At 35.3% G+C, this 22,985-nt stretch overlaps 2 protein-coding genes and 1 pseudogene across 6 annotated transcripts; 2 read left to right on the top strand and 1 right to left on the bottom strand.

Moving 5' to 3' along the window:
- The first annotated feature begins 782 nt into the window (after positions 1 to 782).
- Positions 783 to 4,232, top strand: ENDO2 (endonuclease 2). The gene is made up of 9 exons (XM_086578335.1): positions 783 to 954; positions 1,149 to 1,323; positions 2,240 to 2,341; positions 2,569 to 2,624; positions 2,701 to 2,784; positions 3,272 to 3,364; positions 3,463 to 3,530; positions 3,645 to 3,718; positions 3,884 to 4,232. The coding sequence occupies exons 1-9, from the start codon at positions 841 to 843 to the stop codon at positions 3,976 to 3,978; spliced, it is 861 nt and encodes a 286-aa protein (XP_086434461.1). The 5' UTR covers positions 783 to 840; the 3' UTR covers positions 3,979 to 4,232.
- On the bottom strand, positions 3,175 to 22,076 carry LOC147479504 (uncharacterized; annotated as a pseudogene). Its single transcript, XR_015205326.1, has 6 exons — positions 21,313 to 22,076; positions 20,873 to 21,174; positions 7,710 to 8,359; positions 7,375 to 7,602; positions 7,169 to 7,287; positions 3,175 to 6,631 (listed from the first exon to the last, which is right to left on the bottom strand). The product of XR_015205326.1 is annotated as an uncharacterized LOC147479504 (transcript).
- On the top strand, positions 10,092 to 18,759 carry LOC147479505 (uncharacterized). 4 transcript variants are annotated; one of them, XR_015206809.1, is made up of 10 exons: positions 10,092 to 11,293; positions 12,185 to 12,268; positions 13,208 to 13,516; positions 13,607 to 13,863; positions 14,852 to 14,892; positions 15,647 to 15,673; positions 15,748 to 15,806; positions 16,636 to 16,778; positions 16,905 to 16,976; positions 18,618 to 18,759. XR_015206809.1 is itself a non-coding variant. In XM_086581284.1 (9 exons), exons 7-9 carry the CDS (start codon positions 16,668 to 16,670, stop codon positions 18,692 to 18,694), a joined length of 249 nt encoding a protein of 82 aa, XP_086437410.1. In that variant the 5' UTR covers positions 10,092 to 11,293; positions 12,185 to 12,268; positions 13,208 to 13,516; positions 13,607 to 14,892; positions 15,647 to 15,673; positions 15,748 to 15,806; positions 16,636 to 16,667; the 3' UTR covers positions 18,695 to 18,759. The 4 variants fall into 4 exon arrangements, 2 of the variants coding, with proteins under 2 accessions (XP_086437410.1, XP_086437411.1); XR_015206808.1 differs by having other exon boundaries at positions 13,607 to 14,892; XM_086581284.1 differs by having other exon boundaries at positions 13,607 to 14,892; positions 16,916 to 16,976.
- Positions 22,077 to 22,985: the final 909 nt, after the last annotated feature.

Below are 22,985 nucleotides of genomic sequence, written 5' to 3'. Positions count from 1 at the left end.
CTTTTGTCTTACTGTCTTTGGTAATTGACATCTTTCAAGTAGGGATTGTTCTATATATCTGAATGGCTCTTTTCTTTATTACATAAAAAAGTTGTTACCAATTTACCTCTTAATTAGTTTATTTGTGTGTAAAACGTCGAAACGCCAACGACTCCTTAACAGATTGTGTGGGTAATCTGTTATTTCAGAATTCAGACACCACCCAAGGTAAGGCACGCAGATCACACTTCCAGTTCCAGCCGTTAAATGAGACAATTTTCACTTCATTTCCTTTCCAATCACACCACAACATCCTGTGTCTCCACAGAAAATAACTAATTACCCACAAATGAGAACAATGATCAGTCACATTTTATTCCACTGTTAAGGGCATTTCAGTCATCTAGGAAAGCGTAGTGTGAACGTTCTTTCACAATGATACCATTCCAAATTTGCAATATTCTGATGATCCCTTTCTATATCTTACCATTCTGAATTTCTAAATAGTAATATTCATTCTATACACCCTATGTATCATTTTATTTGATAAACTCCACTCCAAAGAGAAGCCATGTGGACTACGACCACTAGTGGGCCAGGGTTAGTAAGCAAGGCTAAAGAAATAAGCCACGTGTCATTACAAGCAATGGCCTTATAGAAGTTAATTTGATGATGCAAGAGTATTGAAGTGAGTACTTTGCAATCACAGTTAACGACTAACCACCCTATCAATGAACCAATTATATGGCCTGCTCTGTTTTATTTCCCAAGCTAAACTTTCTGTTTTAGACACCACTGTAATCTCTATGACTATATATTTGTAAACATAACCAGTCTATATTTCCAACAAGAATCATAGAAATGGAGTTTTCAACTGAAAATGTTCTTCTTGGTTTTGTTTCATTGCTAGCTCTGCTTCCAATAATTCATGGGTGGGGAGAAGATGGTCACCTCACCGTTTGCAGAATCGCTCAGGTTGGTATTTCTCCTCTACGCCATATTACTTACATACTGTTATAAACTTCTAAGTCCGAATGCTCTCTTGGTATGTGTATGCGTTTTGCTGAGGAAACAATATACTAGTCATTTCTTCACTTTGAGCAATATTTTTCTTGTTCACTTTTTGTTGATCAAGATTCTTGTTGTTCTTTGATTTTAAATTGTTTCAGCCTTTGTTAAGTGATGCTGCGAAAGCCGCTGTTCAGGATTTGCTTCCTGCATATGCTGATAATGATTTGGGAAGTGTATGCTCATGGGCAGATCATATGAAGTTCCGGTATCATTGGTCTTCTGCCCTTCATTACATAGACACACCAGACTCACTCTGTACCTACCAATATAACAGTGAGTTTATTTCCTTTTCACACTGGCATGAAGAGACCACAAAATGTTAATCAAATGACAGAATCCGTCACGGGATAGATCTTTGTAGACCATATTATAAACTGTTGAATAATTCCTCGTAAAATATTTGCTCATTACAACACTTAAACTTTCATAATAGACAAATTTTATCTTTGTGCCCATCCCCTGTCTTAAGGTGAACGACACAATTTAGCTGATCAGAGATTTTCTCATTGTAAGTTTTCTCACCAAAACTCATCCCTTGACTTAACCTGTAATGACCACTACTGGAGTGCTCATATTTTATTTCTAATAATATCTGCAATGTAAAATTTCTTGAATATAAGCATTATTATGGAGTAATGACACAATTTGTTGATTGGTATCTGCGGATTGATGGACTTGATATGCCAGAAAGCAGTTACCATGCATTCAAGTGTAAGAAACAAGAATCAATGAGAAAGATACAAAGTTATTGTATATTTGTGCAATTGGAAAATTTATCCTAAATGATTATCTAATTGGATGGTAGTAATCAACTTGAGAAGCTATAAGACTAGCGAAAAGCTAAAACTACATAGTCTATTAAGTTGGATGCATGCACAACTGTGTTTAACAATAATATCATCGGTATGAACGATTCAGTAGCAAATTTACTACTTAAGAAAGAAATTCGAAATTAGCTCATTTAATTGAACCTGGGAAAGTTGTTGAGATTGTATAGAATGTCGATCGAGAAAAAAGGCTCATTGAGAGGTAAGGTAAGGTTCAATACATCGATTAAGAGCTACTAACAACTATTCGTATCTACCACCACGACCATGAGAAAAGATTTGATATTTGAAGCAAAGCTTTGTCGTTGTGTTATAGATGTTATGCCTACAGAAATAAATTTAAAGAGTAGAAATTTCATCAGGGGATTGCAAGGACGAAACTGGAGAAAAAGGAAGGTGTGTTGCAGGGGCAATAAACAACTACACCAATCAGCTTCTCACCTATTCGAGTTCATCTTCTGAATGTGAGCAAATTTATTACAATGTTATTTGAACTTTCCTTTTCCTATAATACTTTCACCGTTTAACAATATTCTGTCATGTAGCTGTTTTGAACTACCAAAATGATGTTCCATAATGTATATACTTAACCCGGTTTTTTGAGTATTTAGTGAAATGGATAGGCAGTTTGTCAATGTTCTTACATTGTTAAGAATTAACTAAAAATCTTCCACTTTGTCTAAATCACCAGATAATCTCACAGAGGCTCTTCTTTTCCTCTCTCATTATATTGGAGACATTCACCAGGTACAAAGCTGAGCACTGTGTATGTGTGTTTTATATCCTATGTTTCCACTAATGACATGCATGTTTCCAATTGCAGCCGCTGCATGTAGGTTTCACAACTGACAGGGGTGGCAATACCATTGATGTCCACTGGTATAGGAGGAAACAAGTTCTTCACCATGTGAGCATTATCTGTCCTACAATTATTTTACAAGTTATAGTGAAGTTTAAATGGTTGGGAAAAAGAACTCAAAGGTACATGTTTAATAGTGGTTACCACAAGATACAATTAAAACTGATGCGGGTAATAAAATATCATGGAATAGTGATTTTGATATTGACCCTAATTATACAACACCACCTGGTTTAGATTGGCATACAGTAAGCTTCAGTAATGTGCAGACAGTTCACTCATATGAACTAGCAGCTATCTTTTGAATGATGAGCTGAGGTGAAAGGGAAAGAATGAGCAGAATGACCAACTGAAGCTCATTGTTTTGCTAAACCTGGTATAATAAGATGCAAGATTCATGATATAGTGCACGGATATAATCATCGTACAGTAAAGCAATTTGTCCAAGAGATTGACTGCGGCTTTAGTTATTCTATTGTTTACATTTAATCGAGTAAAAATCTCTGATATATCTCCATTGACGTAACACATACAGGTATGGGATGCCAACATAATTGAGACATCAGAAGAAAGATTTTACGATACAAATGTAGACGAATTCATAGATGCCATCCAACAAAATATTACGGTGTGCTACATACTCCAAACTTCCTACCGATGCAGAGAAAAATTAATACTCTTCTTGTATCTATCTCAACCTGTCTGCTTGATTTTTCTAAATGACAGGGCGCATGGGCAGATGAGGTGCCGGACTGGGAAAAATGTAGTCGTAATGAAACAACGTGCCCAGACATGTATGTTTCCTTACCTCACGTTATTAGAAAACAAAATTTCATTTACAACCCTGCTTCAGAATAATAGTGTAATATATTCTTAAAGCATTAAATGAACTTTGGTCTTCTCTTCAGATATGCTTCAGAAAGTATCAAAGCTGCTTGTGCATGGGCATACAAAGACGTTAATGAAGGCTCGACCTTAGAAGGTAAACTAAAATACATCTAATTTAGGTGGAGGAATAAGACGTGGTACCACTGCCCACAGGCACAAACTTAGCGTATCATGCACTCATGGTCTGATGGCCATATATCCATATGCATATTCTTTTTGTTGTCTTTTAGACAGAGAACTAACCATGTACTTTCTGCAGACGACTATTTCTTATCTCGTCTTCCGGTAGTGTATTTGCGGCTGGCTCAAGGTGGAGTTCGGCTGGCAGCGACACTCAATCGTATTTTTGGTTGATAAAACAGAGTTACTCAGCTCAAGACTTTTTCATGTGGTAGCAAAACTTCCAGAGGCGAATAGGTTACTTTCTTTGCATCACATTGTGTACATAAAAGTAGGGTAGTTTATTCGCAATAACTTTTCCAAATACTCAATCGTCTCTATTGCTTGTTTTAATCAAGCAAAAAAATGGTATTCCTGCGATGGTTGCCAGTTAAAAACAACAAAAGCAAAAGGATTATTTCTTGGGTAGAGCAATCTTTAAGCTACAATATGATTCTCCAAATTATAATTAAAAGCACGTATATCATTTCGATACTCATTCTTTGAGTCAACTATAACTACAATATGATTCTTCAAGAGTGCTGAGTGATTTATCACCCCCAAAGTATGCAAGACTTCAAAAGACACATTTCCTAGAATTTTGGGCACCAACTATACCTATCCATGGAGTACACATGACGGGCCACCAAGCTGTGTATATCACCGCCATAGTTGCCGGCCTGGCCTTCCTTCCATAAGGAATTTCGATTCCTTGCCATACTGTTCTCAAAATCGGTCTGGGTGACCGCCTAGGCAGTCTCTAGGTGCTAGGCGGTGCCCAACTGACTCACCTAGGCCCAAGTCATTTAAAAAATCAGTAGACTAATTAGGCGGGCTAGGTGGCCTCTAGGTGGTCCAGTCAATTTTTTTTTTTTTTTTTTTTTTTTTTTTTTTTTTTTTTTTTTTTTGAATGATTAAATATCGAAAATTAAAGGCCCATGTAGGCTTAAAATTTGAATGAGTTTAAAAGACTAAAGTCTAATGTAAATTATATGCCGCTATAACAAAGAGTATGTTTTTATATAAAGTCGATATTCTTCAACTATTACGCATTTTTGTAATAAATATATTTGTTTGTATTTATTTTTTGAGTTATGGTAAATAATTTTCTTCATTTCTTGTAGTATAGGTGTGTATTACTAGATATACTAGCCATGCAGCCAGGCTTGTCAATTTAAGGTCTATTACTTTAGGTCCTGTCATTGGTTGCACTACATTATAAAAATGAATCATCTATATTAGCCATACCTTAACGACGTCATTCTATATGCCACGTGCTTAAGTAGACGAACAGTGGACAACCAAGGCGTCGATAAGACTATCCTTAAGGAAAGATTTCGCACCCTTCCACTGGTGCAGAAATGCTACAATGGCGTCTTCTCCTCACAGGATTCAATAGTTACAGAAGGCTGATTTTGCACTAATCAGACTTCTCTCTAGAATGGTGATATAACTCTCTCTGGCGGCTAATAGGAAGAAGAGAAGAAGAAGCAGTAGGTATTTTGTGGTGTGCGAGTTCTGTTTCTCTGTATGAGTAAAGTAATCTCTAGTATGGACGCACAGTCCTGTTTATATAGAGGTAAGGTCGATCGGTTTCCCAAAACAAATAAGGAATCTTACTAGGAATAGAAGTCCCAAACCCGGTTTCCAAATCAGAGAAAGAAACCTACTGGGAATAGTAATTTGAAATACCAATCAAGAGATTCCAGCAAAGATGCAGCGCTGCACTGCCGCCGCTGCTTGTCTGACCAAATGATTAAACCGGCCTATGGAGTTTGATTGGCTTGAGAAGTTCGGGATTAAACAGTTTGAATTTATTTGTCATGAGCAGTTTGACTCCTTTGTTGAACATGTCAATTGTCCTGATAAAAAACTAATAGAGTTTGAGGAAATCGTCAGTTTGACTCATTTGTTGAAACATGTCAATTGTCTAGATAAAAAACTAATAGAGTTTGAGGAAAACGTCAAACACCTCAAAGAAATATCTACCAAACACACACCCTAAGCAGTTAAAATCGGTTTTCAGTAGTAATCGGTCTATGAGCGATATGCGATTAATCGGTTAATCAGTGATTTAATTGGTTGAATCAGTATATATTATTATATACAAAATTTCAATTATACCTTTGAAATATATAATATAAACAACAATATTAGGTCCAATAAATAAGAAACATTTTAATAAAACACAAGTTATTAATGTTAATATCTTATATACATTCAAAAATCAAAAGTAAAGGTAGCAATTTACAAGTACAAAATAACAAAAACATGTCTCCATACTTGACATATTACATCAAACAATCAAAACATGAAATCATGGAGACTAAGACAAAGATTAGGAACATGTCATATGTTCATATGAGACTAAAATACTTAAAAGGCGCTCCTATCATCAATGTCGAAATCTTCATTCAGCACATTCCCTTCAACTTCACCCTCCCTTCCAAGTGTCAAATCTTCTATGTGGCCTTCTAAATCTCCCTCCCTTTCAAGTGTCAAATCTTCTATATGATCTTGTAAATCTGGTGCATCATCATGTAAGGAATACGACCGCGACACGTTGGTGTTTGACTATTGAATTGGTGGTTCCATTGCCGCCTCAACTTGACTCCAAGTAACATTGTCAACATCTCTTACAAAACCATGGAGCTCCTCGTCTGTTGGAATGACCCAATCATCATTGTCATCCATATCCGTTTCAGTGAATCATTGGATTTGGTGTAGCCTTGTTCACTTGAGCGTCCACTTGGACATTATATCGTCGCTCCAATTTTTTATTGTACTGGATGTAGACGAGATCATTCAACATCTTTTGCAACAAACAATTCCTCTTCTTTGAGTGTACCTACAATAGATATAAAGAACAAAAGAAATATAAATTAGACTTTATAAAAGATTGAATTCAAAAAATGAAGTATACTAAAGAGGTAATTAACAATTAGAAAAAAACCAAAGAACCTGAACAAGTAAAGGTGCACTTGAAAAATTATAAATAGAACTCTCAATGAAACAAGAAATACTTGAAAGAATGCTAACTCCCTAAAGAGTTATCCCACTTGAAAAGTGTGATAAACGTGAATGTCTTCTTAAAACTATTAGCCACCTTCCATTTTCTCCACCTTAATGCCCCAAATGTTTGCAAAAGTAAGAAGTCTGGAGGTAACAAACTTGAGAATATTCAGGGAACTATGTTCCATAATTTCGCAGACCAAAGACTACCTAAAACATTTTAACAACAACCTCATGTTATAGCTTCACAGGTAGAATGTTAAGATATAAACAATGTTCAATAGGAAGTTAACTTTCTCAATCATAGATATGAAAAGCAGTATGAGGTAACATGATGCAATAATGCAACTTAATTATTATAGCACTTAATTACATTGTCAAAAGCACTCCAATTGCGTTCGCACGGTGAGGCAATACAAGTTTGACTCAAAACCCTTACTGCCAGCTTTTGGAGAGTCGGCGCTGAGCTTCCAAATGTTATCCACCATTGCACTATGCAGCACACATAAAAGGTTAGAAAGAAAACACCTAAACGGATATTTACATAGAAGGTACTTGTTAATGGAGTTTAGCTTTTACCAGGTGACGTCCCTCGACACCTTTTAGCCATTTGCTCTCCAAAACTCAACAATGCATCTCTATAAAGCTCCACTTCCATAACAAGCTTAAAGTTCTCATCAAAATCAGGAACAAGCTTATCAAAAACTTTTGTAAGCCTTGCCTTACTATATTGATATCCCTCAACAGCCAATGCATTACTAGCTTCCGATTGCTTGTAATAGAACTCGGGATTCAGGTACAAACCAGCTAGAAAGCAAAAAAAAAAACATGCATTTAAAGCATTAGGAAATATAACAACTAAGACACAAATGAAATAATCTAAAAGCTTCATATGTACAATCTAAAAAAAATACCTGCATGTAAAGGACGATGGAGTTGATCCACCCATCTATCATCGATAATCTTGAACACTTCTTTCCTCAACTGGTATCGTTCCATCCTTACAACTTGTGTTGGTGATGTATCCTCACCAATGTTAATTTTTATTTGCTTCTTTGCCTTGCTCATTGTTTCATATATATTGCCCATGCAAGGCTTTTCAGCATCAACCAATCTAAGCACTTCAACTAATGGACCCAGAATTCCACAAGCAAAATTTACACGTGACCAAAAGGAATTTTTGCCAATAATATTTTTGACATTCTTTCCTTCAACCTTTTTTGCAAATCTACTAGTAGTCCACTTCCCAGAAACAAACATAATTCTCAATGCACTCTTGCTTTTGGCAATGCTTTCTAAGGTGTAGAATTGAGTTGCAAATTGAGTCATGCAACCACCTTGTGCACTTACGCATCCAATTTAGAACTTGATTATGGTTATATATGTAAACAACAATAGTCCTTGCTTCTCTCATAACCTTTTTAATGTTAGCTATATCCTTTCCAAGCTCTTGCAAAATCAGATTCACACAATGGGCAGCACAGGGAGTCCAGAACAACTTCGGATACTTGTGCTCTAAAATAGTTCCAGCAAGCTTATAATTGGAAGCATTGCCGGTGATAAACTACATAAAAAATATAAATAAATAAATAAATAAATAAATAAAAATTGTTATGGACTATAATGTTATGACAGCTGGTTTTAACGAGTTTGTTTTTAGAAGAATAGGATTTGCTATTCAGAAAGGACTTGCGGCGCAGCTTCTTGCACGTTTGTTTTAATTATTTGTAAAATTTCTTATTAGTATCAATAAAATTTCCACTGGAAAGAAAAGAAAAAAAAAAAAAAATATATATATATATATATACACACACAATAATGCTCAGGTCCGGACTTCCCGTATGAAAAAAGATCAGGACTTCTTGAATTCACGTGACTTTTTTTTCTCTCTCTCTCTCCACTTTTACTCCTATTTTTTCTCACATCCTCTCTCATCTCTCTCCTACACACTTTCTCTCCAACAATTTATCTCAATCATTCTTTGGATCTCTGCAACCTAATCTCTCTGTCTTCTCTCCCAAATCTCCCATTGATATCTTTCTTGAAACCTAATTTGTACAAGTGAATACTAGAACGGCTTCCAAATCAGCAGTCAACGAAACATATACTTGAAGAAACTCTAGGTATTTGAAAACTATGTGTTTTGGTGGATTTAATTCATCAACAAGTTATTCTGCAGGTTGTATGGTGCAGTTCATTGAAGGGTAAATAAAAGTTCTAATTGTTGTTCGAGTTAAACAAGTTGTAAGTGACGTTAAACTTCATAAACATATTGAGGGAGCAATCAAGTCTCTACTGTCAAAGCTGAAGGAGTTCCAATGCAATTCTTTGTGGGGAGAGCATGACTGATGATGCTAGTGTCGTTTTGGCTAACTACAAGGAGGGTTATGCTGATCCCACATTTATTTACTTTGCCCATGCATGGTTTGAATGAGGTGAAGTGCTAAACCAAGCAAATAGATTTTAAGTCCAATATGGACTGATCGGTGAAGTGAGGTGCTTGTTGCAATCCTAGTGAATTCACTACCTTCATCTTGCTTGAGTTCTTCTCTAGTCTCAAGCTAAGTCTCTTTGCTCAGGCTCGGCTATGAAGTTGTGAGTTCCTGACTTTGATTCTTGTTCATACTACCCATTAGTGGAGCTAGCGAGATTCGGTTGTTTAACCTGAGGCAATGAAATTGTTGTGATTGAAGTTTCGGCTGTTCCCTTTGCTTGTCTTCCTGGTCTCCCTCAGAGCGATCGAAGTCGTGTTGTCACTGGATTTCCTTGGCTAGAAAAGCAGGAACTAAATTATGTTTGTTACTTAAGTATGAGAATAGAAGGAAAGTACTTGGGAATTAAATTATGATTTATCGGTTGCACTATTTTTATTTTATTTATAAGAACATTTGATGTATTTATTTTATTTTATTTTTTGATAAATGGAACATTGATGATTGATGTCTGATGGTGATGAAGAATTCCGAATTTATATGGAATTGGATTGTTTTCAAAGGAAAAAACAAAATTTGTAACTGAATAGAGGGGGAAAGAGAAAGAAAAGAGGTCGTGAGAAAAATGTAAGAGTAAAAATGGAGAGAGGAGAGTCAGAACAAAAAAAGTCACGTGAATTCAAGAAGTCCTGATCTTTTTTTATACGGAGGTCCGGACCTGAGCATTATTAATTATATATATATATATATCTTATATATAAAGCGGATACCAGATTTCTCAATTAGTTTCCGTATTCCCGGTTTTATGCTAAAGTTTTAAATGGAAAGGGTACCGGGAAGTTAGACAGCCACTTATTTTTTGTTCTTCATTGAAAAGGTAAATTGGTAATTTAAAACAATTCCCCAGACTATAAAACTCAATGGGTCTTCACAAAACTGAGACATCGTTTCAGTTTCCCAAATAAAAAAAAAGTAAATCGTTCGGTCGTCTTCTCCATTCATATTAATCGGGAAAACTGAAACATTGGCTATAGTACGAGGTTGTTAAGAAAATGTAAAATGCGTTCGGCTCTCGAAGGCGACTATCGAAACGTCGATCCCTTCTTCCACTTTGCAGTTATTTCATTCGTGCCTTTCCAGTTTTACCTCCTTTTGTCATTTGTCTACTATTTTCAATCGCTCCTAACCTTTATCACTCCCTCTTCAAAAGTCTATATTCACCATTAGTTCAACATTCCCGCACTCTTTTCCTCATAGAACGGTATAAATTAAAATGTCTATATCATCCTCCCCTCTCACTCTATTTACATTTTAATTTATTAATTTTTTTCTTAGATTATAGTTTCGCATTCTCTCTGTTCGGTGAAATGCTAATCAGTATTTTTAAATCATTTTGTGTTCCATTCTCTGCTTTTTAAATCATTTTGTGTTCCATTCTCTGCAAATACTGTGTACTCATTGGCCTTTTCCCATCGTTAGATTTCTTAGCAGAAGAACAGTAAATGCCCCCTCCCGCCTTTTCTATTTATTTTCTAATGTTATACTCAGACTACAAATTATTTTCTTTTGTCTATACTCTGACTTCTTATCCCTTTAAATAATGGTCGTTTCCTTAGTTCCAATATTTGTGTCAATCTTATCATTCGATATTTCTGTTTCAATATTTGTTCTGGATCCAGATTGCTTCAAGCAACAATGGTCTATGTTACAAGGGAGGAGGCCAGGAAGTCAAGTTTCCTTTGAAAAAATATCCTTGGGTTGAAACTCAACAAAAGGCAGAGTCATTGTGTGTGTGATCAGTTTTTGAGGAAAAAGGACCACAACAAGTTTGTCAAGTTCTAATAACTCGGCACTTGCAATTTCTGTACATTCTCATACCGTTGTTTATAAGGATGGTACATCTACGACGACCATAACTACATTAAACAGTTATCCGTGTCTAGATTTTAACATGGAGATAAATCACAATGATAAACAACACGCGGTCCACATGCTTGCTAGCACTTTTGGAAACAACGAAGCCAATGGTGTCGGTGGATATTCACAAGGTGGTGAAAGTACCTCAGGTTTGGAGAACGTTAACATTTATTATGATATTTTTCCTTTTCAAACTGATTTCCTTTTCAATCGTGTTAGACGTGTTTCTTATTTTTATAGTTGCCCTAATATTCTGCTTAAGCTTCTCTACCTGTGTACATTATCTTTTAAACGAAATCGCAGGAAGTGACTGCAGGTGCAAAATGATTTCACACATGCATAAATGATAGCTGCAGGAACACCTCTTTGTCCTTTGGCCTGTTTCATGAGACCTTAGTTCAACTCTACTAAAAAGATTTTGAGAATGACGTTAAACGTCAATTCTGTATTGTTATTAATGATAGTCCAACTACATATGCAACTGCATTGAGCTATCAATTGTTAAGCCTGGCCAACTATCGACCAACTACATTGGAGGTGCAATGACAGATTCCACTTATTCAGTTCCTTTATGTTCAACTATTTCAATCTTTTCTTTTGCAACAAAAATCACTGCAGTTTCTGACCATCGAACCATACCTGTTTTTTTTAGCCAGTTTCTAATCTTATTTGTCTTTGTTTTGCTATTAGAAGCCCTGTAGTTTCTAAACCATTTTTGTTTGTTAAGCAAATTTCCAATCTTTCTATCTTTGTTTCTCCATTAACTGCATTGTAGTTTCCGCCCGCCAACCTTTTTTTGGGACTTCTTCTCATATTGCATTAACCGTATGTCCATATCTGGATTTCAATCTTTTTAATGAAAAACTTTGTTACTAATGTAAAGCTTTACACATGTTTGTGGATATTATACAGTGCATGAAAAATAGGTTTTTTTTTTTACCATTTGCCATTGATTTGGAAAAAAAAAAATCATTGTAGGGTCTTTGAGGAAAAGAAGACATGGTTGAAAGACCCTCCCCCCCTTCTCTAATTTGTCACAGGTAACCATTACAATTTCACCGCAATCAGAGAGTACTTGACATGTCTAATTGCTAATATTCGGAACTCTGCTCACTTAATCTAAGGTGAGTGGCATGCACAAATGGAAACCGCTTCTATGAACTATCTACATTGTTGCCCTTTCAACTCAATAAGCTGTTTGCAATACTCAATTAGGTATTCGTTTCTTTTATGTACTATGCATATTGTCATCTATGAGCGGAAGTAGCTAAGAGCCCAAGCCAAACCACATACAACATCATTGTAAGCACACACAAAGTGATACCATGACTTAAGCTGTTCTGTAGCCAACAGATGTTATGAAGCAATATGTATCTATTCCCAATGAGAAACTATCCTATATATGGTCTCTTACAAGGTTTGTAAAATGCCTTTATCTCTTACTTCTTTAAAACTCCTAAAGGTTACCCAGTTGCGTACCTGATGCAACCAATCTCTTTTCATTGAGTATTGGGAATATCAATGATTATTTTGTGTTGTCTGTTATAAATACACTTTAAGTTGTGTCGAATTTAGAAGACAATTTGTGGTTGTATGATTTTCATTTCTAAGTTGAGTAGAAATATTGTCAGAGATATTGTTGTGGACGTAAATTTTACTATTTTCTGACAGATGAATATTTTATTAGGCGCATTAAGCATTTGAGTATTGCTGATAATATTAATAGAAGGTAAAATGCAAATGGGTCAAGACTATTTGAGGTTTAATCATTTCCATTTCTAGGTTGAGTTGAGATATTGTTGTCTGACATATGTGTGTGAGTGTTTTCTGACTATTGGAAATAGTCACCATTTATATATATAAAAGCTGAAGAAAATACACTATGTCTGTTTAAGCAAATTCAATGAATTCAGTGAGGATTGATCTTAAAAGTGGGAAGTACATTATATCTTGGATCGAATATAAAGATAAGAAAAAGATGATGAGTGTGCGGGTTAATTACTCACCATTCAAGCCTTCTGATCCAATTTTTTCTGTTTATATTGATCTTTCGGAGCCTGTAGTGATAGAATTTATGCACATTGGTTTCTCTGCTTCAATTCGAATCAACAATTGGGTTATGCACGTCATCTTCTACAAAGTTGGCAATTCAAGACGTACGGGTTTCATTCATCGCCATTTAACTATGATAGAGGGGAAGAAGAAGATGATGAATGCTTGACTTGCTTAGCAGATATTGATCTCATACATACAGGTTTTCATGTCCAACAAAAAAGAAAAACAAGTAAGGCAGGAGACTTTGGTCTTGGTTTGGGGGGAGGAGCTACATCATTTCTCTTGGTCTCCATTGTTGTCGTAGGATTTTGGTTCAGGTAGTATCTGTTGGAATTCTATTTATAATATTCGAAAATTTTATTTGTCAAATTCTATCTATCATCTAATGAAAGATAAGTGAATATCAGGTGGCATAGGAGCACTGAAGGACGCAATAGAACTCGATAAATTGTCAGAACTTTACCATCAAGACTCTCACTTACTGAGATAAAAGAAGCTGCAGGAGGATTCTACCGAAAAAGAATTATCGGTGAAGAAGCGTCAGGCGTTGTATATGAAGGACCCCTCAAATCTGGAAACGAAGTCGCGATCAAGAGATACACTCAGATAAACCAACTAGGTCCCTTCAGCGACCCCTTCCACCAATGACTTAACGGCAAATGTGGTATGCTTGAAACTTAATAGTGAAAACCTCTTGGTTCTCTCTCCTTCCACCTCTCAGTTTAATTGGGAGTCATAATTGTGAAGACCCATTCGTTCTCTCTCCCGGTTTCCCCCACCCCTCAATTCTCATTTCTGAACAACGAATAAGCAAGCAATTAGCGTGAAAATTTCTTATCTATCTTGCTTTGGGTTCGATCTAATTTTATAGGTATTAAATCCTACGTCTTTTTTCCCCCCACTGCTACTTCCACTCCTCTCTGGGTTTTACACCCATCTTCTTCCACTTCGATTTTGTTTAATCCACCTATTTATTATTACTAACCTTAATAGATTACTAACATTCAAAAGATTGAAAAAAGGTTAAAAGATTTTTTACATTTTACTGATCAATGGATGGAGCGCAATCAATCAAGGTAACGTACTTTATTTTCATTGTTTAGGGTTGTGTCAAACTTTGATTTTTATGCGTCTTTTGTGTAATTGGTTTGAAAACGAAAGAAGGTGTTGTGCTTGCTGTCGAAAAGCACATTATTTCACCATTACTGGTAGAGGTAAGTTTACTACTGGTAAATTCATGGTAGAGATGGTGTACACAGTTATATAAAATGTCACATTTTGGGAGTCTTTCGTTGATGAGTTGAACAATTTGTTTTTCATGGTATATATATTGAGTTGCATTCAATATATATTGAAAGTAGTGTTAAGAAAGTTGTGTTTTAGGCTTAATTTGGGCTAGCTTAAACGCATCCCTTGAATTCCTTCTTCACATTGCATCAGCTACTTAAGTCGTACTAAATGGAGATGTTTGTCCTTGAGCACATTTTTTTTTACACGTTACTTTAGTAGTCGTTTGAACACCACTGCATTAGTATGATTAGATTGCTCTAAAACTTCTTTGGATATAATTTCACTTAGCAATCCTCGAGGACTTCTTTTTTATGGTATTCTATTTTCTTGGGGTTGATCCAAAACTTTATTTCTTTTGGTAGGGTATATATCTGTTGATTGGGATTAGGGGCCACTCTAAAAGGTATGTTTAGAATGAATTTTGATTTTCACATTCTTAAAATTTCACATCTGTGCCTATTTATTAAAATTCTACTGTATACAAGAAAAAAACAGCTAAAACTTTTTTATGATTTATTGAAGGATTGTGGTTCCATACCATTTTATCTATTTGTTTTTCATCTTATTTCAAGCCTTCGATGTTGCCAGATATAATTTTCAAAATTTCTTTGTTGAATTTAGTACAATACAATGAAATGGGTAATGGCTATAAATATTGCTCAATTATTTGTATGACTTTATTTGTGTCCTTAAGCACATCTATTATAACAAAACAAAATGGATGGACAAAGGCTGGTGGGGATTACGTGGAGATCTGAGTTGGATGGGGACACGTGTGCGGTTGGGATCGTTTTGAATTTGCCAATTAATTACTTTACTAGCTATCTAGAGTGGTATTCGCCATTGTATTAATTGTTTGCTAAATTAATTAAATCAGTTACATTTTGAAACCCAAAGCTTCTCCCTCCATACGTGTTAAAACTTAAAACACTAAAATAACTTAATTCCATTATAAATTATTTAACGAAAAAATAAAGAAATGGCTTTGCTCCCCAATTCAGTGTGAACTCCTCACTCTCCCCATTTCACCATTAAAGTGCATTAACTTCTCTCCTTGATTAATTTTGTAACTCCTAAACTCCCCTCACCATTAAGATGATGCATCATCAATTTATTCAACTTCTAACTTCCTTCTTCTTCTTCTAACTCTTCTGTAGCGGCTCCATCTTCAACAATTCTTCCAGGTATGGATTCTTCATTGACTGATTTCAGATTTCATTTCTAATCCCTCACATACTCATAATGTTTTCTCCCCCAGGTTGCTACACATTGACAATTGCTGCCGGATTTGCTTTAGGTTACTTACATTGTTATAAGGTCACTTACATTTCCATGACATACGATTAATAAGGAATATGCGGCCTGTCAATGAGTTTGTTCTTTTCACAATTTCTTCTTCAATTTTTTTTCTTTAGAGGTTCATAGATGTAAGATGTGTGAATCAGACATTTGGTATGGCAAGAGTGTAAACGGATAAAATGTTATAAACCTAGAAGCACTACTATAATTCTGTTTTTCTTTTTGTCCTAGAACTTTGACACGTTCGTTTAGTTATTTCATTTAATTTATTTTTATTTCTACCATCATTTCTTTCATCTATTGAATATCCAATTTCCTTTTTTTAGGACAAAAAAATTTGACATGTTAGTATGTTACTAGGTGTACGTACGCAAAGTCCTGTTCTGTATCTTGGTCTGGCAACATATTTAATATTGTTCAGAATTGGTTTACCAAAGTAGGAAGCGAGTGACAATCATGTGATTCTATATGGACAAAATAAACCATTTAATTATCCAATTTCCTTATTTTTAGGACAAAAAAGTTTGACATGTTAGTATGTTACTAGGTGTATGATAGTAAGTACACAAAACCCTGTTCTGTATCTTGGTCTGGCAACATATTTAATATTGTTTAGAATTGGTTAACCAAAGTAGGAAGCGAGTGACAATCATATGATTCTACATGGACAAAATAAACCATTTAATTGACAGTTGAACAAGATTGTACGCATTCTCTTCATTTTTCTTTAATGGCTATTTTTTTTTTATTCAAGCTTCCCCACTACTGTTGGGTTCGTGGTAAATAACTAAAATCATGTTTCCTTGCTGATACTGGCTGGGGTTGACACATTTTTTTTCTTTGGCAGCTACAATATTTGTTAGAGTTTATGAAGAGAGAATGGATCAGCTTTTTAGAGCTGCCATTATTGGTACTCCAGGCACTCCTAATCACGATGGTCTCTTCTTCTTCGATATTCTTTTCCCATCTGCCTATCCTGATGTACCACCGGTATGCTTTTTCATTTTGTTGTATTAATTATAATATTAGCGATAGGCATGCAATATTTGCTTCTAGCAAGTATTCTACTATTCAGGTTACCTTCGATTAAATCCAAACTTATATGATTGCGGAAAGGTCTGCCTTAGCTTTCTGAACACATGGCAAGGAAAGAAGGAAGAGCACTGGATTCCAGGGACATCCACTATGGTACAAGTTCTAATTTACATGAATTCATTCCTTTAATTTTCTACACCCCTATTTTCTTTCCTAGCACGTGCAACGCATGTGCCCATTTACTTGGGCTACATATATAAATTATTTCAAGTTTGGGGGATGCACTTCTTAGTCTGTTACTGTTCTATTGAATATATCAAAATATATTGCCTTAAGTTATCAACATTGTTTAATGGTGGAGCAACAAATATTTAGATTTTGCTTCGATAATATAGAGTAATTGGGGGTAAAAATAACTCAACTAAGGAGTTCACATTGGAAATGGAAAACTCAGTTAGATGAAGTAGTGAATATGTCAATTTAACCAGTTTTGGTTCACAGAAGAGGAAAGAGAAAACCCTTTACCCTTTGATCAAATTTTAATTAAGAATTTAACTCTGTACAAGACTTTTTTTTTTTAAATTGATCTATGCAGATTCCCTTCGAAATGTGGACTGACCTCTTTTGGAGTCCAAATTAGTATAGTTCTATTGGCACATCATCTGACCAGCTTTCCTTATATTCTCCACGTCTTAATCTCTTTCTTTTAAACTTTGCGCAGTTTGTTCAAAATAAGCAGGTCAGTCCGCCTGACTTTTTTTCCCTTAACAATGGATTGCGACTCTGACGAGGCCAATAGAATCATTGGTGTCGCAGAGTATGGGATATGGATTGTGCTTCAGACTAAACAAAATACAAGGAACAGTCTACCATTGCAACGCTTTAATACGACGATGCACTTCAGCTGTGCTTTAGATGCTCCCTTTGGCCGAATCCTTTAACTTAGATAATATTGGGGAAATTAGTCCCTTCGCTTTGCGTTATAGCTCGTTTCTATCTAGCTTCTTTGACTGCACACAGCTGAAAATTTTGTTCAAAATCATTGTTTGAGTTAATATCATGTTTTTTATTCTTTCATTTTATTATCATGCAGTGTATCTCTGCGCAGGTATGAGTGTTTCCTCTCTGAATAGCCGCTTTCTGCCGCACATAATCAGCGTTAAATCTGTTTTAACTTATGCCCTTATAGCATGTTCTCGACCTTTTAATTAGAACTTGGGAAGTGACTATCGAATTGCCTAATTAGTGTCCAATCATTGGTGTCTCCTCAGGTCGTTATAAACGCAATCATCATCATGCCATCAAGATTCAAATTCCATTTCCCATCATCCCATGTAGTACGAGGAGAGCAACACAGTGCCAATAACAAATGTGCACCCACTATCAGTCTATCACAGTATTCCCACTTTTTCTCCAGTGCATATATGGACTATACCACGTGTGTGGATTGGATGCTCCTGCTTTGTCTGAACGAATACGAAGGTTCACCAGTCGTGAGGAGCACTATGAATTTTTTTTATCCTGACGTCTATGAAATATTGACAGTTATGAATAACTTTTTCCCATTTCCCCTAGGAAACATATATTACATAAAACAAACAAAATATAATGCATATTGCAGTTTTTCCGTATGTGAGGAATCATATTATATCCGGAAATATTTGGGATATAATGTGATTGGAATCATATTATATCCTGAAACAGTTATGGGTGGTTTCATTGTTATGGCTAGCCGTGGTTTTGTAAGAAAGGTGCCTGGTATATGAATTTGTTTGCTTTTATTCGATTTTGTAGAAACATCTGCTGCTCTGAAAAATGTGGAATTCAATGGATATGTTGAGAAGTCCGCAAAGAGAAAAAGGACGTATTAGTACAGACTATAGAGGTATCATACAGCGTCCATGGGGAAATGGGCAATAGAGATCAGGGACCGGGGAAGAGTCTTGATGTCGAGGGGTGTGGCTTGGAACCTTCAACACTGGCGAAGAAGCCGCAAGAGCTTATGATCTTTGAGGCACCACGAGGATCCGTGGAAACAAAGCTAAGGTTAATTTCCCTCAAGAGAATTCCCCACGCTGCAAACTTCGTCTTTGTGAAAGCAAATCCACGAAAAGCAGCGCCTCTTGGTAGCCACACCTTGCAGAGGCCAGTGTTTAATTAGGCTTTTATTTTAATGAACTACACGAGTGATGACCTCTTGGGTTTGTGCATTTTGCACTTGCAAAATAATGCTCTAAAGCTGTTTTGATGGTTTTTACTACTAACTTTTCCATTAAGCAGTCCTGAATCCTGATTGATGAAGGTTTTTCTCCTTTTTTTTTTTGGATTGCCTTCAGTGTAAATCGTTTCCTCATTTCTCCCATACTGAACTTTTTCTAACTCTTGCAAGTAATATCATTGGGCTTCAGCATGTCTTATTTACAAAGTTGGATTTGAGCAGTGGACTCAGCTCTTTATTCCTCTCTAGATAAGAATATAAGCCGGACATAAAGCCATTCAGTATTTTAAGTATTTTACATCTCGGACAAACGAGGAACAAAAAGTCACCGTTAATATCGGAACCCAACAATTTCCAACGCCTACGTACCATCTTCAATACTGAAAAAATTCAAAAGAACATGGAAAGATGATGCTAAATTGGTTGTTCAAACCAAAGATATGCCGAAAGGTGAGTGAACAAGATTTGGAGGTCGTTTAGGATTTCAAATGTTTGCAAAAATGGCAATTGGACTTTACCTCCACTTATATGTTTTGTTAAACATTATTTCAATCAACTCCTTTCATTTATACATGCAGTAGAAGTGAAGAATTTAGAAGATGAAGTTTAATTGGTGGTGAGCAATCGTGATGTTGCAGCGTTGCTAGAGCAGGAATAACAAATTGAGGAAGAAAGGGATGGTCCCGTTTTAGATGGTGTCTTTGATTCTGTCTTTATTTACTTTCTGGCGTGTGTAGCCTTTTTAGTAGGGCTGGAAATGGTACAAGATGCGACCCGAATCCGACCATATCCGAATCCATTTTAACGGATATGGTTTCTATGTTTGTGATTAGAATCCGACCCGAATATCTGAAAACCCAAATCATTTTAACAAGATTTATATTTTGATGTCTAAAAATTAATTTATATTTTACATTTATATATGAAAATCATTAAAATAGTGACTAAATCCTGAAAATCATTCAATTTAGTTCACATATTATATCCGACTTAAATGTGAACGTTTCTAAATTTAAAAAAAAAAATGGCTTTTTTTAGCTAGCAACATTTTCTTTCTCTGTCCAACCTACTTACTTATTTAATCAGACCAAAATATTCAACGACAAAAAAACAATTGCTAATGGATTCGCTAGATCATTTTGAAGACAATAATAAGAAAAATGTTATTCTTCTTGCATTTTTCTTTAGATATTTTAATCTTCAGTTAAGAATACACATTATGTTGCACAACATGATGTAGTATTCTTATATCTTACAGGTAGTACACTCATATGAATCCAACAATGTTCCTCCATCACATATAAATGCTCGACAAGAGAATTACACAACTAGCAGCACAAAGGTGAATTTCCTCAACATAATATCTATTTTTTAGGTAAATTAGTTTGTGGCATATACAATACTAATTACATACTAACTAAATTACAGGAGGGTCCATGTCTTCAAATATATTTATTCGCAGCATGGCAAAGCAGCAAAAATCGTATCGAACAAAAAATAAAACTAACGTATTCAAGTGTTTTTTTTTTTCGCTTATTGAAGTTTCATTCATACAAATTTAGAAACATTGGATGAGCACTATTTAGAAATGAAATTAGAAGGTGACAATAATGAAATAATTTGTTACCCTCACCGTGAGTCAGATGAATATTAAAGATTTGGCTCCGTGACACATATTTCATTTCTCATTTTTTCCGTCCCATTTTTCATTCCTAGCACGTGCAACGCACGTGCCCGTTTACTAGTATATATATATATATATATATATATATATAGTCTCTTAGCTTGGATATTAAAAAAATAACTAATTAATTAATAAGAGACCACTTACCTGAACAATATTCTCTGCTCCTACATCCTTAATCACCTCTTCAATCATTCCCACAATTAAATTTGCATCTTTAATATGCTCTGAAGCATCAATAGACTTTAAGAAGACAATTCCTTTTGGACAACTCACAAGAAAATTTATCAGACTTCGCCCTTTACAATCAGTCCAAAAATCTGACATAATAGAGCATCCATACTACTTCTTCCAATGAACTCTAAAGCTTTCAACAAACTTAGTTGTATCATCATATACATCTTTCAACAATGTAGTCCGCATATGATAGCAGGAAGGTGCTTCCATACCTAAAAGGTAAAAGAGACAATCATAAGATAACAAATGATATATCAACTATCAAGCGAAAACTAAAGTAGATACAAAATAAAATGCAATACCATTTATAGTACCGTATAAAAAAAATGAGTAGTAAGCTTGAACAATACATTTTCCATATTTTCCAATTGCATAAATCATGGTTTGAAAACTAGGAACACGCACGACATTAAAAGATAAGCCAACTTCATATGCCCATTCAGCAATAGCCTTCCAAGCATCCTTTTTCTCTTTTTCTTTGTATGGATTACAACGCTCCATTTGCTTTTGCTTCATTTTATCGTGATCCGGTATCAAAATGGAATCCATTGGACCTCTATGAGTGCTAACCGTCTTCCTCTTCTTACTAGTAGTGGGCAATGGACCCCCACTCCCACTCCCTCCTAAAATTTGGATTTCTTCTTCATTCGTTATCTCCGCATCCAGAAACCTTTCATGCCCTTCTAAAATACTATTAAGTCTACTCTTGTCAGACTTTTTCTTGGTCTTACATTGTACAAACTCACTAATTCTTTTCATTATCTCAATCGTAACCTTAGGACATGCCGTAACTTGACCTGACTTATGCAAAAGATGTTCTTTCGCTCTTGAAATCCCTCTATAAAAGTTCTTAAGACATAGCCTACATGTTATGTTATTTTTATTGTTGGAATTAGGACAAAACATGTAGTCCCATGCCGGATCATCGGACATTCTAGAGTTCGCACCTCTAATGGGATTTGCATAAGCTCCAAAAGAATTCATTGGATTTGTAGAGTCTACTGGAGTACTAATTGGAATGGTTGAAGGTCCCAAAGTACTCATTCTGTAATCTGTATATGCATAAGCCATATCAACATTTAGAAGCACATTTCATTAATTTTTAAACATTCATAAATATTTAAATTGTGGGCAGAGAAACCATCAATATGCATACATTTGGTCATGTGGCTGTGTCATTCAATTATCAAACAAGGACTTCTTTAAATGAATTAAAAAAATTAGTTTTCTCTAACCAAACTTAAAGAATTTGTTTGAGATTTTATTTTATTAAAAGGTTAATACTTTATGGCGTTCTGCTAAGTGCTAAGTTGTTTGTTCCATCGATCCAAATATAATAATATCTACTCTACAAACAAACAACACTACCTTACAACAAACAAACAACAATGGAAAAGACAAAAGAAAATAGGGGAGAAAGGAGAAGGGGAAACAAAGAGTCAAAGAATAAAGAAGAACAAAAAATAATACCTGTTTATTTACTTGATCACTTCATAGTTGAAGAGGGGAGAGAGGACAGAAGATCGAGATGAAGACAAGCTTTGGAATTGGAAGTGTTCAGTACTTCACTATTTCGTGAGTTCATGGGTTTTTTTTATTTTATTTTTCTAATTCTAGTTGGGTTCCGATAATATCGGCGCTGTTTTATTCTCAATTGGCCCGATAAATCGGTGCTGTCATATCGGTCGATACGACCGAATATATCGCTAACTGAGTACTAAATGATAAATCGGTCGAAAACATCTCGCTCCAGTCCCGATATACGATTACTCACCGCTTAAATCCGATTTTAACTGCTTAGCACACACCACAGCAGCACACACACTCACACCACTCACGATATATTATGATATCTATCGAGAAATTGGCAAACGATAAATAAATATCATGATATACTATTTGATGTATTCCACTTTAAATAGCTGTGATATTTGTTGAGATATTACAATATATCGACGATATATATTAGAGATATATGGCAATATATCAATGATATCAACCGGTTTTGGTTGACGGTAATAAT

Source organism: Coptis chinensis, chromosome 8 (genome assembly GCF_015680905.1).
Source record: "Coptis chinensis isolate HL-2020 chromosome 8, ASM1568090v1, whole genome shotgun sequence".
Classification (NCBI taxonomy): Eukaryota; Viridiplantae; Streptophyta; class Magnoliopsida; order Ranunculales; family Ranunculaceae; genus Coptis; species Coptis chinensis.
This window is presented reverse-complemented; position numbering and strand designations above follow the sequence as displayed.

Excerpts from the sequence above, each read along its gene's own strand:
- ENDO2 (XM_086578335.1), top strand. The coding sequence starts at position 841 with ATGGAGTTTTCAACTGAAAATGTTCTTCTTGGTTTTGTTTCATTGCTA. Across the intron at positions 2,342-2,568 it reads TTCGAGTTCATCTTCTGAAT|ATAATCTCACAGAGGCTCTT; the intron begins GTGAGCAAATTT and ends CTAAATCACCAG. Across the intron at positions 3,719-3,883 it reads TGAAGGCTCGACCTTAGAAG|ACGACTATTTCTTATCTCGT; the intron begins GTAAACTAAAAT and ends TACTTTCTGCAG.
- LOC147479505 (XM_086581285.1), top strand. The coding sequence starts at position 16,668 with ATGGATCAGCTTTTTAGAGCTGCCATTATTGGTACTCCAGGCACTCCT. Across the intron at positions 16,779-16,915 it reads CCTATCCTGATGTACCACCG|CTTTCTGAACACATGGCAAG; the intron begins GTATGCTTTTTC and ends GGTCTGCCTTAG. Across the intron at positions 16,977-18,617 it reads TTCCAGGGACATCCACTATG|AAACATCTGCTGCTCTGAAA; the intron begins GTACAAGTTCTA and ends TCGATTTTGTAG.